The sequence below is a fragment of the Dendrobates tinctorius genome, unplaced genomic scaffold, assembly GCF_039654945.1.
Source record: "Dendrobates tinctorius isolate UK_male_01 unplaced genomic scaffold, ASM3965494v1 ptg000011l, whole genome shotgun sequence".
NCBI classification, from domain to species: domain Eukaryota; kingdom Metazoa; phylum Chordata; class Amphibia; order Anura; family Dendrobatidae; genus Dendrobates; species Dendrobates tinctorius.
This window is the reverse complement of record NW_027361679.1, coordinates 65,998,501-66,011,964: the sequence shown is the minus strand read 5'-3', so window position 1 is coordinate 66,011,964 and position 13,464 is coordinate 65,998,501. Positions and strand designations below refer to the sequence as shown.

Here is a 13,464-nt window from a genome sequence, read left to right as displayed (position 1 = left end):
AAAAAGAAAAGAAGAAGGAATTGCACTAAGCCCAATGTGATATATACACCTAGCACAGCTGGGAGTAGGAGAAGGCTTGCTACAAGGAGGTTTTTCTTGAGGAAAAAAAGGGGAACAATTAGGAAGGAAATTTTTTGTTACATACTCACTTGGTGAAGTCTGATTGTGTTTGCTCAGACATTCAGTACATACAGGACATAAGTACATACATATTGAAAACTTACTTGCATAAAACCTTCGTGCATGTATGTTTCACCAGCTGGGGTCACTTTATTCAAATCTTGAAGTCCTTTATTAATTTTGGTTCTGTAAAAAAAAAAAAAAAAAAATATTCAGAGCTCAGCATTTTGAGAATTGCTAGATTTTGAGCAAATAAAAGAGTGGCTTTTTTTAAAAATATAGTATGTAGCCCAATAAACGATAGATAGTTGGAATCAGAGTCTCTGCCCCTGTGTCATGTTACTCTCAAATGGGGGAGATAAAAACTTGCGGTAGACTCCCTTTAAAAATGTTTTTCAGAACCTTGATAATGAAGACAATGATGACTATGCTTAGGATAGTACTTTCAGGGTGTGTGCACAAATAAGCATTTTTTTTGTGTTTTTTAAGCGTTTTTACCAGCAAAAACGCTTAAAAAACGCTTACAAGAAGCATCCCTTTCATTTGAATGAATTCCGCACTTTTTGTGCATATTGATGCGCTTTTTTCCGCGAAAAAAAACACATCGCGGTAAAAAACGAAGCATGCTCATTAATTTCTAACTATATTCTATGAGACAGGGGACGCTCCGGAAAGAAACGCATAAAAATCGAGCAAAAAAAGCACGGAAAACGAATGGGAAAAAACGCGCGTTTTCTGTGAAGGAGTCTGGTTTTTTGTCAGGAATTTTCTGCATACGTGGGTACATAGCCTCATATCGCTATCAGAAGATAGCTCCCACATTCACGGGAATACACACTGTGTGGAACTGGAATTCAACAGCTATGTAGACTGTATAGTGGCTGCTATCAGATACTTTTGCTCAGATTTCATTAATTTTAATGGGAAGTGAGCTGCAGTACGCAAAAACAGCAGCTAAACATTGCATAAAGTCGGATGTCGGTTGTAGACATTGGGGTTCCTAGGTGAAAGAATCAAACTTATCTAATATTTATGATAGGTTCTAAGAATAGGCCATCAGTATCAAAGTCCTGTACAATAATGGCCCTAAAGCAAGCATATCAAGAAATCTTCTTAATGTGTCCCAAGACCTTGGCCTTGCCTTCCTCCTCCTCCCAATTCTGTGTGTGTCTACAAGACAACTAACTGCAGTAGCAAAAGTCTCCTCGCTGAGTCCCATCTGCAGGAGAGCAAAACGTTGTTTTACCACATCTCATTTGCTAAGCCTTGCCTCTTTCCGCTAGTCAAAAGCTGAAAATGGAACAGATCAGCAGTTTAACCAATGTGTATCAGGATCATACAGGTAATGTTGCAGACTAGCACACAATGCAGCCAACTACATTTGTTTCTTAATTTTATCATTCATTTCGGGGTTTAGATGTTACTTTAAAATTTGATCCACACAAATGCGTACACCCCAACAGATTTATCAGAAAATCTTTAGTTTCCTTTCAGAACTAACATTTTCTATGGAATACCATACTACAACTTTGATTGCAAACAAAATTTGTTATTTTGCACACCAATAAAAGTAATTTTCCTAATAAAGTCATTCAAAACCATATTGAAAAAATGACTACACCCCAATGAAAGCCTTAGGAGCAAAGCTAAAATTTAGACTGCACAATTCTAATTAATACAAATTCAACCACAGGTAAGTCTAATTATTCATTAAACCGGTGTCCAGCAGAAAGTCAATTAAAAAAGTGTTAATAAAAAAACCCTTCCCATTTCATTCTGTCAGCAATGGCACCACATGGAAGAGAAGTGTCACAGGTCCTGAGAAAGAAAATATTTTATTTACACAAGAAAGGAGAAGGCTACAAAAAGATCAGCAAGCTTTACTTATCAGTCAGAATACTGCAGCAAAAGTGACACAAAAATGTAACAAAGATGAAACTGCAACTATCGCACAGAGATGTCCAGGTCAACCCTAGAAGTCAACACTTAAATTAGAGCGTCTTCTAATAAGAATTGAAGAAAATCAACATGCAAGTTCACTGCAAATACTTGTAATTAATCAAGTAGAAAGCCAAGGTGTTGTCCAAGAAGGAAGCCTCTTAAGCTAGGGAACAAGCTAAATAGCCGGATAGCTGAAAACTTTTGTAAGGATTTCAAATGTTCCATGGAGCCTGTTTTGCCCTTGTCCATGATGGAGTCTGGTACTTCGTCCTGCACTTGAACTTCCTGTTTGTCCTGTTATTTAAGTCCGGGTTGGGAAACACTCCTTGCCTTAGTATTTTGTGTGCTGCTGGCTCCTGAGCATCCTCCTGACTTGCTTCTGAAGTTCCTACTGCTGCTCGTTACTCTGTGCTCTACCTCGTCACTTCCAGCTGCCTTCAGTCATCTGTGCTGCTTCCAGATCCTGGCTGTGGCTACCTTTGTTCGGACGTCTAAGTGAGGCGTTATACTTTCCTGGAACTGCTGTGTCCGTAAGAGACTTTGACATTATAATCAGTGTACTAAAGGGGGTTTTACACTAAGCGATATCGCTAGCAATATCGCTAAAACGTCACTGGTTTTGTGACATTATAGCGATATTGCTAGTGATATCGCTATGTGTGATACTTACCAGCGACCGGCTCCCCCGCTGTCCATCGCTGATCGCGCGAGAATGTCCGGCTCCATTTCTCGTCGGGCGCTTCCTGCTGGGCTTCCTGCTGTGACGACGAGCGACGCGTGGAGGCGGGCGGGAGGACGCAGGATCGCTGTGTGTGAATGGTAAGTATCGTGCGCTGCGTCGCTGCTGCATCACTGTGAGATCTTCCTGTGTGGAAGCTCACTAGCGATCATTTAGCGATGCACCAGCGATCCTGACCGGGTCGGATCGCTGGTTGGATCGCTGGTGCATCGCTAAATGTAAAAGGGCCTTAATTCTTGAACTGTGCCTGTGAGGGCTGCAGTGCTGGACTTTGCGTGACTTTCTCAGCCCTAAAGTAGTACACTGGAAATCCTCCTCATTGCTGAACATCACCTGCATATTTCTGGACTACCATGAAAGTTGCTGAACATTTTCAGTACGTATAAGTGCCGGTCGCACTCTGCTTCATATAACATAGTTGCAGGACATTTTCGTTACGTATAAGTGCCGGTCGCACTCTGCTTCATATAACATAGTAGCTGGACATTTTCGTTACGTATATATGTGCCGGTCACACTCAGCTTCATTTAACGCAGTTGCAGATAATTTTCATTTTGTGCTGTTTGCACTTCGCTGTAAATTCAGGATAATCTCTGTTAGTTTATGATGTACACCTTGCTTGTTAATACAATTTATTTTGTCACAACTTCGGTCTCAGATTCGTTCTTATCCTATGCAATCAGAATCCATAGTATCTTCATAATTGTTACAACTATGAAGACTCCTGGTACTCTACACTCTGGAATGATAAGACTCAGATAAATGTTTTGAATTATTGTTTCAAAGCTGTAGGGTGTCGCAAAGGTGAGGAGTAGAAAGAACAATGCATGGTGCCTACAGTGAAACATAATGGTGGCAGTGTCCTTATGTGAGACTGTATGAGTGCTGCTAATGTCAGAGGGCTACACTTCATTGATGGTATAATTAATTCACAGATGTACTGCTCTATATTGAAAGAGAAGATGCTACCATAACTCCATGCCCTTGGACAACGTGCATTTTCCAACATGACAATGATCCAAAACACTGCTCTGGTAAAACTCTGATGCAGATGAGTGTTGATGAAGAAGGAAAAAACTAGCACATATAGACACAGAGATGTTTAAGAAAGATCTGAACAAATTCACAAAATAGAGGCAGACCCTAAACTCCAGGGCAATGACATAGCAGTTATTATGTCTAAACATCTCATGCGCTTGTTGATGGTCTAAACAAGCTTCATTTTACATATGAAATTTTATATTTTAAAGGTTGATATTATGAGGCTAAATCCTGCTTTAATATCCAGAGAGTACACAATTGTTTCACTACACTGCGGTTCATATATGGAATGTTAGCAATGTGTATACTATATGATGACATTAGTTTGTATGGATTCTTGGTTTATGTTTTTGCCGATTCCTTTTACTACGGAGTTAATAATTAAACTATGCGAGAAAATTAAAGGTGTGTAAAATTGCGAATGAAAGGATCAAAGACTCACAAGTTCTTCAAACAGATAAGTTGAGCCAAGAAACACATGGCACACTTTCCTGACACCATGACTCAGAGCTCTGCTTCTAAGGACTGACTCAAGTTATGCAGATGACTTAGGCAATGTTCACACGTTGAGCATTTGGTCAGTTTTTTACCTCAGTATCTGTAAGCCAGAACCAGGAGGGGAACAGTCAGAGGAAAAGTATAATAGAAACACTTCTATATTTATCACCCACTCCTGGTTTTGTATTATAAATACTGAGGTAAAATACTGACCAAATACTGAGGTAAAATACTGACCAAATACTGAGGTAAAATACTGACCAAATACTGAGGGAAAATACTGACCAAATACTAAGGTAAAATGCTGACCAAATACTGAGGTAAAATACTGACCAAATACTGAGGGAAAATGCTGACCAAATGCTGAGGTAAAATGCTGACCAAATACTGAGGTAAAATGCTGACCAAATACTGAGGTAAAATGCTGACCAAATACTGAGGGAAAATACTGACCAAATACTGAGGTAAAATACTGACCAAATACTAAGGTAAAATACTGACCAAATACTGAGGTAAAATACTGACCAAATACTGAGGTAATATACTGACCAAATACTGAGGTAAAATACTGACCAAATACTAAGGTAAAATGCTGACCAAATACTGAGGAAAATATTGACCAAATACCTGCCAAACACTTAACATGTGCACATGGCCTTATAGATACAAGTACGAAGCCAGTAGACTTATGTATAAATATTCACATGTAGTGTGCAGCACTAGAACAAACTGGATTGTATAGGGAAGGGCAAAGAAGGGTATAGAAATGTGAATGTGTAGATAAAATATAAAATGTTTTCTTTCTATCATTAAGAACAATTATGAAATACATACAAATGTCCCTATTCTTGGCCAGTGGCATCCTGTTGTTTCAGGGAAGGGAGTAAACACTGGCCTGCCCACTATATTGTCATTTCCAGTAGATTAGAAAGGACTATCTGAGAGACAGTCCTTTTCTAAAGAGATGGAAATATGTGGCCCTTGTAGACAAAGCGCTATATAGGTAAGTTTGGTGGGAGCTAACAGGGTTACTATTTGCCCATCACTCAAAGCTGCTGATTTCACCTGTGTTGTGTATCGCGTGGAGCAACTGAAGTTGCCAGTTCACCCAGCTAAATGCGCATTGAGATGACAGTTCTGACCATGGTCTTAATACAATTTTCCGCTGAGATACACAATTGTGTGGGTAGCAGCATGCCCGGTGACCACCATGTTCAGCACACAGTCTCATCAGCAGTCAGTGGCTACTTTAGATATGCTAGTTCAAGTACCTTCATGCCCAACAGTGTGGACTAAACATACCATAATCATCAAATTCAGTGTCCTCCGACTCCCATCCTCATGAGCCACCAACAGACCATGTTTTCAGGATTTCCTTAGTATTGTACAGATGATGGAATTCTTGCCTCTGAAGGCGATGGAATTATTATCTGTACAATACTAAGGAAATCCTGAAAACAAGACCTGTTAGTGGCTCTTGAGTTAGTGAACGTCTAATTCATTGCTGATCATATGAGAAGTGTTTTGTGCATTTTTTTCCTGAAAAGGTTTTGAAAATAGTCTAGTGCAGGCCTGGGCAAATTGCAGCCCGCGGGCCATATCCGGCCACCTGAGTGTTTCTGTACGGCCAGCTGACACTCATAGCCAGAGGGCCAGAGGAGAGGGACTTATTTATGAGTCTGATCTTTCTCAGAAGCGATTGTAGCCCCGACCCCGTCTTCTCATGGGTGGATGCGGGGCTGCTCAGTTTCTGGCTTGCAGAGCTGGTGAAACCTGTGAAGAAGACAGAGTGGTCAGGACAGGAGGAGGGAATTGGGGACTACAACACCCATCTGATGCAGATAATGGGCAAGTAGCTTCTAAGAGGAGCCCAGATACCACCTGGGAGGCAGCATCGTGTGTCTGCTGTGCTGAGTAGGTCACAGCACCTGCGTTGCCTCCTTTCACACAGTGGAATGAAAGTTGTGGGGCTGCAGATTATGTTCAGGGAGAGCAGCTAATTAGTAACCACTGCATCTCCCTGGATCTTCCTGGCAGCTGATAGGAGATAAAACACTTGGGCTGAGTATTCCTACTGAAGTGCCCCCTCACCGCCACTACATGCAGACTTCAGATGGGATATTCCATGTGCTCCACGAACTGATCTTCTGCCCCCACCATGTACCCTGCTGCCTCCTCACATCTGTATGTGAGGGTTAACCCTTACCTCCCTCTTTGCTCCCAGCTTTTACTGTTGTATGTCCTGTGCAGGATAGGTAAGGGTTGAGTCCCCCATAGTGCTCCACCAACCCCCCGTGATCTGTGGCTTATCACTCCACTCCATAGACTGCAGTAAGGATTCCAACCCCCTGCCAGCCAGCGCCTGTCCCATATGTGATGAGGATCTATGCATGTGGATTAGAGGTGGGAGAATAACTTTTTTCCAATGTTCCGCCTGTTGAAGTCTATGGGTGTGCAAAAACAAAAAAATTGGATCCCATATGAATCATCCGTATAGCATCCGATTGTTCCGAATACATTTCCATTGCTAACACAGGACACGGTATTTTTTCTTTTACATGTTATTCACTTCTGATGTACACAAATGGATGCCATACAGATGCCAATACAGATGGAAAATCGTCTTTTTCTGGATGAAAATCATGTTTTTTTTATACGCTCATGTAAACTTCTTCACATAAGCAACTGCTTTTTATAAAGTGATGAAATTAATATTATGCAAAGAGTCAAAGAACCTCATGTGGAGCTTAAGTATCCTGAAGTGTTTTACAAATTATTCGCTTCTGAAAGTCTCAAAAAACTCCATGTACATATACTCTAAGACAGCTTAAGTATCTTATACAGTATTTAGCTGAAGTACATCTTCAGTGTGAAAATCTATGCCTAATGTACACAAGGGATTGGACAACTTATGGATTTTTCGCATCAACTCTCCAAACCCATACTCCATTAGCCTCAAGGTGAAAAAAAGAGAATTCTGTAACTCCTTTTTAAGTCAATGGTGTTCAGATTGGAACATCGATGCAAAGTACAGATATGATACACTTGCCAACTTTTAGGGAGGTAGTTCCAGGTTGCAGCATATAGGACACTTTACCCGTGATAGTCACAACTCTTTTTTAAGCTACATCTCTTGCAATGGCACTACCACAACAAATCCAAACCACTACAATTACCCCTGGATAAAAGAGTAATTTAACATTTTAATAAAATCAACTCTTTCATTCAAGGCAATAGATAAAGGGAAAAAATATGGACATTACATGGATGTCTACTTTATATCCATGTGCTGTCGGTTTTTCACTGCTTGCTATGAAAAGTTTGTGATACTTCCACCAGTTTTCTTTATATGAGAAAAACATGCAGATGGTAAATATGGACACACGGACCAAAAACACAAAAAATGTATTCAGCACACAGATGAAAATTGCTGCTTGTGTATGAGAAAAAGCATTGACATATGAATTTGGCCCAATTCTGAGATTAACAAGCACAAATCTTTGCTTGTGATTTGCTGCAGCACGGAAGAAGTTAGCTACAAATTTTAAGTGGACTGCGCTCTACTTTATACAAATCTAACATGCAGCATATGTCACTAAATGAGTCATTTTTAACGAGGAGGAAGCAAAGTTCCAAGAATTTTTCATTTTTTCTCCTAATCATTCCGTAAATTTAAGATTATTGGTTTGGATTTTGCACATAATAAAATCACTATCTTCAGGTCTTGCACGTTGTCACTGGCACCTGTCAGTAGAATTACAAGAACTAAAATGTATTAGGGTTCCCCTAGGGTCAGTGCGCAGCACCATGCAGCAGGCACTGCACAGAATGACTGCAATCATGGTAATATAAATGGCAGGTGCTGGAATATTATAGCATCAATGGATTTTAGCAGCGGGATTCGAACAACACCATTGTTAGATAACAGTGTTAAGAACACAACACTGAACTTGTCTTCCAAGTCAGGTTTAGTGCCAGATTTTTTTATTAGTACAGAATAAAACTGGTTCTTACCAGTGATGAGTGAGCGTGCTCGGATAAGGTGTTATCCGAGCATGCTCAGGTTCTCGAAAATCATGTTTGAATCAGCACGGCTGCATGTCTCATGGCTGTTCGAACATATTATTCGAGCACGCCAAAGTCACTTGGTTAGCACATGAGGATGCTCGAATAAGATCTCATCAGAGCACACTCGCTCATCACTAGTTCCTACCTATCTTGAATATGTTGGAGTCCTTGTAGAGATCCATTTGGATGAGGTAGCCTTATCTTGGCAAATGGGCTCACACAAGTTGAATGAAAATCAATGAAGAAGGGTATTCAAGGGATCCGTCAGCAGGATTAACCCTCCTAAGCCTTCTATATGGCATGCACGTTGTAGTGAGCTAAATACAATCACGTCTGGAAATGGGACGTCTGGAAACCAGAATGAAGGACACCATTATTAGGAAATTTTTTAAATTGTTATTATGCTTGCTTATATAACGCCATTTAGTGCTTTACAGATTTTAGTGCTTTATTATTACCACTCCTCATTGGGGCGCATCATTTGATTAACAAACTAAGGGACCTTTTTAAACCCTTAGGAAGCCTTTGCAGATGTTTTTTGTTAATTATTCTCATTTACTGGGATAATGACTTTTGGGTTTTCATTGGTTGTAAGCTATAATCATCAACAATAACAGAAATAAACCCTTGAAATAGATCACTCTGTTTGTAATGACTCTATATAATATAGGAGTTTCACTTTTTGCATTGAAGAACTGAAATAAATTAACTTTTTGATGATATTCTAATTTTGTGAGAAGCGCCTGTAACTGGATGTACATGTGCTGGTACTTTCTATCTGTGTGGGATTTCTAAAAAAAATTGCCAATGTAAGAAGGATATCAAGATTGTGTCAACCCCAAGAAAGTAATTTAGAATTGTCTAGGGCAGTGCTTCTAAAAGTGTACACAGACCACATTGTTGGCTCTGCCCAGCAGTTATTGAGGAGCAGGTGGATAGTTAATATTGACAGGGGCAATTATACACTGCACAGGCATTTCTATGACAAATTAAGAAACAGTTTTTAATGCTGACTCAGACATTGATCAGTGATTAGGCTTAGGCATCAACGTGTTCCGGTTGGTGAGGCCCAAGTAGAAAATCATTGGACCAACACATTGTAAACTAATAGTCTTGCACAATAAACCTGCATATAGTAAAAAGTTTAATGACTTATTGATGCCTAGACATCTTGTAATGTCATGCTATAAAGAAATTAGCCAAACCCATAAAACATAATATTATAATTGTTCCAACTTGGTTTACAGTAGTTGAATCATTATGACATGCCCTCTTCTTTTTTCCTGTTAATTATGATTATCATTGGCGAAAACATCATGGGAAATTCATAGCATCAATTAATAAAATATTACATTAAAAAACAGTCATATTGTGGAACCTTTTATCTATTTCTTAAAATACATGTGCGTCAAAAAGTCAGGGATCTGGCAGACCATTTTTACGTACTCTTGTGCACAGATGTTTCTATGTATCAACTAAATTGCTAAATGTTTGGAAAAATATTTGTTGAATCTGCATCAAAATTGCTCGCCAACGTTAGTTTGGATTGGCAGACAATGAGATTTGCTGTGTATTAATTAAAGCATTTCATGTAGTATACATATTTTCTTTTGCACTTTCATACTGTGCTATTTTGACATGAATTCAAAAATTACCAAATAAAATTTGACTAGAAATTTTGAAAATAAGAAATAATATACATATATCATGTTCTGGAAAATGCCATTATTATTGCACTAGCAGCATTATGAGGTCTATGAATAGATATCCTAGTATCAGCAACAACAGCTCATTCATCCCAGTTTGGTACAGCATGAAAAAGTTATTTGTTAATTGGCATTAGAACTCATTCGTATACTCTCTTGGAATTTCAGGGAAACTTCCAAAATAAGGGTGACATCCTGATGCTAGGAAGGATAGGACGTTCTTCTGGACTGAACAATGTTTGGGTCTGACATCTAAAAATGCTTTAGGGACTGGATTTATTTTAGGGTTTAGGTTCTAAACTTAACTTGGAGTCCGGACTGGGACTTGTATTCAAAAGGCTATATGTAATACTTTTGTTCCAACAGCATTAGGTTGCGGATGTTTGGAAAAATAGATGGCATATGGTAAAAATTGCGTTAGTAGCGATGATTGAATCTGATTGAAGATTTGAAATGGGCAAATCACATAAATCACAGCAAAATTCAATTCACAACAAAGTTATTTGATTTGAATGGAAAGTTCCTTATTAGGTTCCAGAGAATAATATATGTATTATGGTCTAGAACATAAAAAACATAGGATGAAAAAAAAATAATACTCACCACACACTTGTCAGTCTGTCGTCTGAGCCTCTGGACCCCTTTTCACCCTCCCTTATCGCGCGCAATCTCCTTACTCGCCTAGCTCCATGCCAGGTCTTCCATGACCAATGAGGCCTTTGATTAAATAAAGGCATTTTATTTAAAATAGCATTTTGTCCCATATTGTTTTTTGTCCATTCCACGGGGTATCTTCTTGGTTTCCTTGTTTGTGTGGTTTCCACACGTCCTTACTAAGCACCGGTGGTATTAATTATTGGGATACACGTGAACTACACTAATTATTAAATTCCTGGTGTTTAGTTGTATCTGTAGATTACTGTGCACCATGCATGTTATGATGTCATGACATTAAGTCATGCCTCAGCAGGGGCTTAGACAGCACCTTGGATGATGCCTGTTGTGACATCCCAATGTGCACTGATATGGCCCTGTACGCCGTGATTTCAGAGAATTACTTGTGCCGGAAAAGTCACTTTTCTTTATAGTGGGCGTGGGAGCGTGCTGTTACTGTGTATTGAAAGTAATAAAGTATTGAGGAGAGAGCACATACTAAGCATGCATCGGAATTGAAAATCGGCAAATACTCAGTGTAGCAGAGACTAGTCCACTCCCCAAAAGAGACGTCCTTGATGAAGTCCCATTTCATGGCAATGACAGCAACACTAAAAGCAACACAGTCCCCTGATGATGTCTCAGTGCATGCTGGAAGACTCAAATGAAACATCATCAGATGTAAGAAAAAACAACAGTAAGGTGGTCTAACAGAGTTAGATTTCCAATGTTGACAACTAGTGAGGAGTGACAATACTCGCTATTGCTTGATACTGGATCGAGCATCGGGGTGCTCAGGTACACTTGTTACTCGATCGAGTATCACGGATGCTCGAGCGCAATACTTGAATCCCCACCTGGCATGTTTCGCGGCTGTTAAACAGCCAACATACTGTACATGCAGGCATTGCCTGCCATACACAGAAATGTCGTAGTCATGTCGGCTACTGGCATTACTGTGATTGGCTGGCTGCATATATAAGACCCAGTGGAGCGCTGCTTGGCACACTCTCCACTGGAAGCAGTTCAGAGAGAGTGGATCTAGGAGGGAGAGCTTAGATTAGAGCAGGCATATAGGCATTGTTTAATTGCTACTGCAGTATTTGTATACCGCTGCTGCACTATTAAAAGTCATTTTCAAGACTACATACTGTTCTTTCTCTAGTAAAACCCTGCTACCTGCATTCATTGTAGGGATAGCTGGTGGAAGAGTGAAAGTTTTAGATTAGAGGGACATAGGCAGGGTTTATTGCCTTGCAGTCTTTCTAAAGGTATACTGCCGCTGCAACCTAAAAACAAAAGTTCTTTTCAGAGCTACATATTTTCTTTTCCTTATTACTACCGGAAAGTTTGCATATATATTATAAACCAAATTTAACATGCGCAAGGCGTGTTGTAAGAGAGGGGAAAGTGGACGTGCTCCTGATGGTGCATGCCGAGGCCGATCCCGTGGGCCCAGACTTCTCAACCCCACCGGATGAGAGCAGCGGAACATAAAGCCAGTTCAAATGTTCCTTTTTTTTGGTGTATTCCCATGCACCCCTTCCCACCCACAAAAGGGTATATGGTTTATGGTTTCTTTGTTTTTCTTGACCTCCTCCTCCCCCACCATCATATCAACAGGATCATCATGAGGCCCTTGCTCATAATTTGGGTCATCAGGCAGGTCTCACTTAAAATTTTAAGGTTGTCATCAGTCGGCCTTCACTCAATTTTTAGAGGGTCATCATACAGCCCTCGCTCATAACTTTTACATGCTAAACAGGTGGCCCTTACTCATAATTTTTAGAGGTTTATCATGCAGCCCTCGCTCATAATATTTAGAGGGTAAACAGGCAGCCCATCACCCGACACCATAAAAACCCTCATTGGAACATAATTTCAAATTATTATAATAAAATAGTTGCAGTCATAGTAGCTGCCATAAGTGGTTCCTGACATCCAGTAGTTGTCCAAACCATGCAATTATCAGACTACGATAACAATCAAAACAGCTGAACAGAACATTAAATGGCTTCACACTGGAGGAAATTTCAGGGACACATACTCTATTGCCTGTTCCCTCCTTATAAGGGGGAATCATAAAAACAATTTCTACATGTACAGCTGGTGCAGAAATCTCCATAAGGAGTTTTCAGACTAAAAAAAAATTATTTCCTATTAACAGCTAAAAAAAAAAGTGCTGCTCTGTTCAGACCACACTTTTGCCTTTGACAGATATATATGTTCTCAGGCATATCTATTCTCTTGATATTGCTGCTCTGTGGCAGCTGTGATGATGTGCCTGTGGGGGTGGTGAGTCATGGAGCCATAGGGGCTTTGCCTTGAAGCATGGGTGCTGTGGAACATCAAGTTGCTCCAACTGCTGTTGCGCTGTAGCTCTGGTGGTGGTCAGCACATGGTGCCGTACCTTTTAGGTTAGGAACCCACTGGGAGCTTCGCCGTGATGTGGTAGTGCTCTTCATATAGTCTCATCAAAATGTTAAACTACAAACCTCATGATCAGTTTTCTAAATTTTGCCTAGTGGCATTAGATCAATGTATGGTTTTTGGATGTGCGGTTCATGTCTTTTTCTACAGCTATAGTATGCTGTCAGGAATATTATAGTTGCAAACCTCCGAGAGAATACTGTGACATATTCCATCGGTAAAGGACCTCCATCGACTACTCTTTGACTTTTTATTTCCGTCTTTGTA

General features: G+C 40.0%; 1 protein-coding gene across 2 annotated transcripts in view; it reads right to left on the bottom strand.

The window, feature by feature from the left end:
• ANTXR2 (ANTXR cell adhesion molecule 2) overlaps positions 1 to 13,464 on the bottom strand; it is a 292,455-nt gene that overhangs the window by 226,063 nt on the left and 52,928 nt on the right. For both annotated transcript variants that reach the window (XM_073543041.1, XM_073543049.1), the window contains one exon: positions 225 to 306. In XM_073543041.1, coding sequence (XP_073399142.1) covers positions 225 to 306 — 82 coding nt within the window. The remainder of the gene's footprint in view (positions 1 to 224; positions 307 to 13,464) is intronic.